General features: G+C 39.1%; 1 protein-coding gene across 3 annotated transcripts in view; it reads right to left on the reverse strand.

The window, feature by feature from the left end:
* The window catches only part of srpk1a (SRSF protein kinase 1a), a 12,179-nt gene that overhangs the window by 7,284 nt on the left and 2,470 nt on the right, over positions 1 to 2,425 (reverse strand). For all 3 annotated transcript variants that reach the window (XR_004796573.1, XM_035657265.1, XM_035657266.1), the window contains exons 3-5: positions 856 to 983; positions 514 to 622; positions 276 to 363 (exon numbers count right to left, since the gene is read on the reverse strand). Coding sequence is in view for 2 of the 3 variants with exons in the window: in XM_035657265.1 (XP_035513158.1) it covers positions 276 to 363; positions 514 to 622; positions 856 to 983 (325 nt within the window). In the remaining variant the exon portion in view is untranslated. The remainder of the gene's footprint in view (positions 1 to 275; positions 364 to 513; positions 623 to 855; positions 984 to 2,425) is intronic.

Below are 2,425 nucleotides of genomic sequence, written 5' to 3' on the forward strand. Positions count from 1 at the left end.
ACAATTTAGAGTATTAGACTGGACCAATACACAATTTGTATAAATGTCTATAAACATTCAGCAACACACATTCCTAATATGCTCAACGTCACACAATGCATGCAAACAGTCTCACAGTATGTGTAGTCAGTCATTATGTAAAGTCTGTCATGGTTTGCACTATAACCAAGGTCATGTTGTCCTTGTTGGCACTATATCAGCAGCACATATTTGTGTACATTTACTGCGTTTCCAACACACAAAACCTACTGTGTGCAATTAACTCAGCTACTTACAGATCTGAGGAGTTTGATCTCATCCACTGCTGTCTCCGTGTAGTGCTCCGCACTCTTCACCACCTTCATTGCAACAAACCTTTTCACCCTGCAACCACAGAGCAGTAACGTTCTCTAAGGGGAAGCACCATACAAGGTCCTACTACAACAGACTCACAGGCAGCTGGTACTGAACCCAACTTCAGGCCTCAAAATCAAAACAGTGCAGTAAGAATATGCAGTAAAGTGTTTCTCATACTGAATGTCCCAGGCGAGCCACACAGTGGAGAAGTGTCCCCAGCCCAGTTTCCGGATTACATGGTATTTTCCATTGTAAAGGTCTCCTACTTTCACATGGTGGTAGCCACCTAGATGAGAAGAAAATGCATCTTGATTAGATAGATCAACAACCAGTCAGCTATAATAGATTACAATCGAACTAAAGCAATTAACTGTTAAATTAATTGGAATAATTAAGTTATTGGGAAGTTTATTTACTGCCAACCATATATACGCTTTAATCAAATCTTTATTTTTTTTTTTATCTGGTTATTCACAATAACTAGGTTATAGTGTGCATGTAAACATACTAAGCACATACCTTTGCAGTAGTCATTAGGGTCCTCCTGCTCTTCATCATCAGAGCCGAGAATCTCCTCAGGTTCCTCGGGTTCCTGGGGCGACGCTTCTAGCTGGGGCGGCTGTCGAGCTCTGGGATTGACTGGCTGCCTGATGGACAGACACATGCACACCAACCAGCATAGACTGCATTACAAACAAAGTCCCAAAGACATCTTTTTTTTGCGTCCTTTGAGTATTAAGTTTCACAGCACCTCTTACCAATAATCTGCCTTTTAATGATTGAAATGTTCCTATTTGACAAATGTTTCACAAGATAGAAATAGAAATGTTCTACTTCTCCTGCAGAGTTGGTAAACAGTTAACCATCATTAACCACCTGATACATTTAACCACACCCAAATCCTGCTTAATGCATTACAGGTAACTACTCCCGAGACAAAACAATAGAGCAGAAGTTGGAATTATTCTCACAAGACAGCTACACTGGCCAGACACCAGCCCTGTAAACCTGTGGTGGGTTGTTAGTTTGAATCACGTCAACTGGGATTTACATTGTGAGCTTTGGTGTAACTGCTAACATGTGTCTTGGTTTGACACGTAATTTAAGCCAAACATTTCATTTAAACGATTATTAAACACCATGCAGAATGTTGAAATTTGAATGATTTTGAACTACATTAGCTCAGACACATTGTGGGGATTATCCAGAGCTAAACTTGTTAAAAATATAATAATATATATATAATATAGCCCATTTTTAATTAATAACTATCTGCTATACACAAATCAACAGCAGTTTACACATTGACAGGCTCCAGGAGAGCAATGTAAGCGAATACACCTTAAGCTATAAAAACATTTGTCAGGTGGACCACGCCTACAAAGATCTGCTGATGATTCAAACTGCATTTGAACTTGTAGATGTTGTTCATGCAGGCGACGAAGAGAGGCTGTCAAGATCTTGTCCAAACCTTCCTGCCACAACAGATACACGCTGACACTCCTCCTACAGATATCACACTTTATGAACACAATACAAAAGGAAACATCTGCCAATGTCAACATATGTCTGAACAAGAATGGCTTTACTAGTTTAACCACAGTCTTATTCTGGGTTGAGTGCGCACTGTGCCACTGTATCATTTAGGAAAAGACACTGCTGAATCCAGACATCAGTACTCGGCATTGGTATATACTCTGCAATTAATAACAAAGATCAGGGACAAGAAAACTGCAACTGCATTAAAGAACAAAACATGTATGCGTGATCATTAAGAAAAACATTAGGGAACAAGCCAGTGTGCCATTCACGTCCCACAGTGACAAAGCTCAATTATTTTGTTATTATGTGAGGTTGTCAGATGTAAGAGACAAAGTATAATCACTGGTGTTTTGACTGTGATTGCAGCTTTATCAAACCATCATGCACCACTGAACAACAGTAAGGCCAGGGTAAGTGTACATTTTGAATATACGATGCTCTTCATACAGGGATATATCAGCTTTATGAGCAGAATGTAGCTCAATGAGATTAATCTCTCATTTGAGGTTTGGTTAATTTAGTCATAAAATGTGAAATTATTATTATT

Source organism: Morone saxatilis, unplaced genomic scaffold (assembly GCF_004916995.1).
Source record: "Morone saxatilis isolate NCDOM2014 unplaced genomic scaffold, NCSU_SB_2.0 Contig15, whole genome shotgun sequence".
NCBI classification, from domain to species: Eukaryota; Metazoa; Chordata; class Actinopteri; family Moronidae; genus Morone; species Morone saxatilis.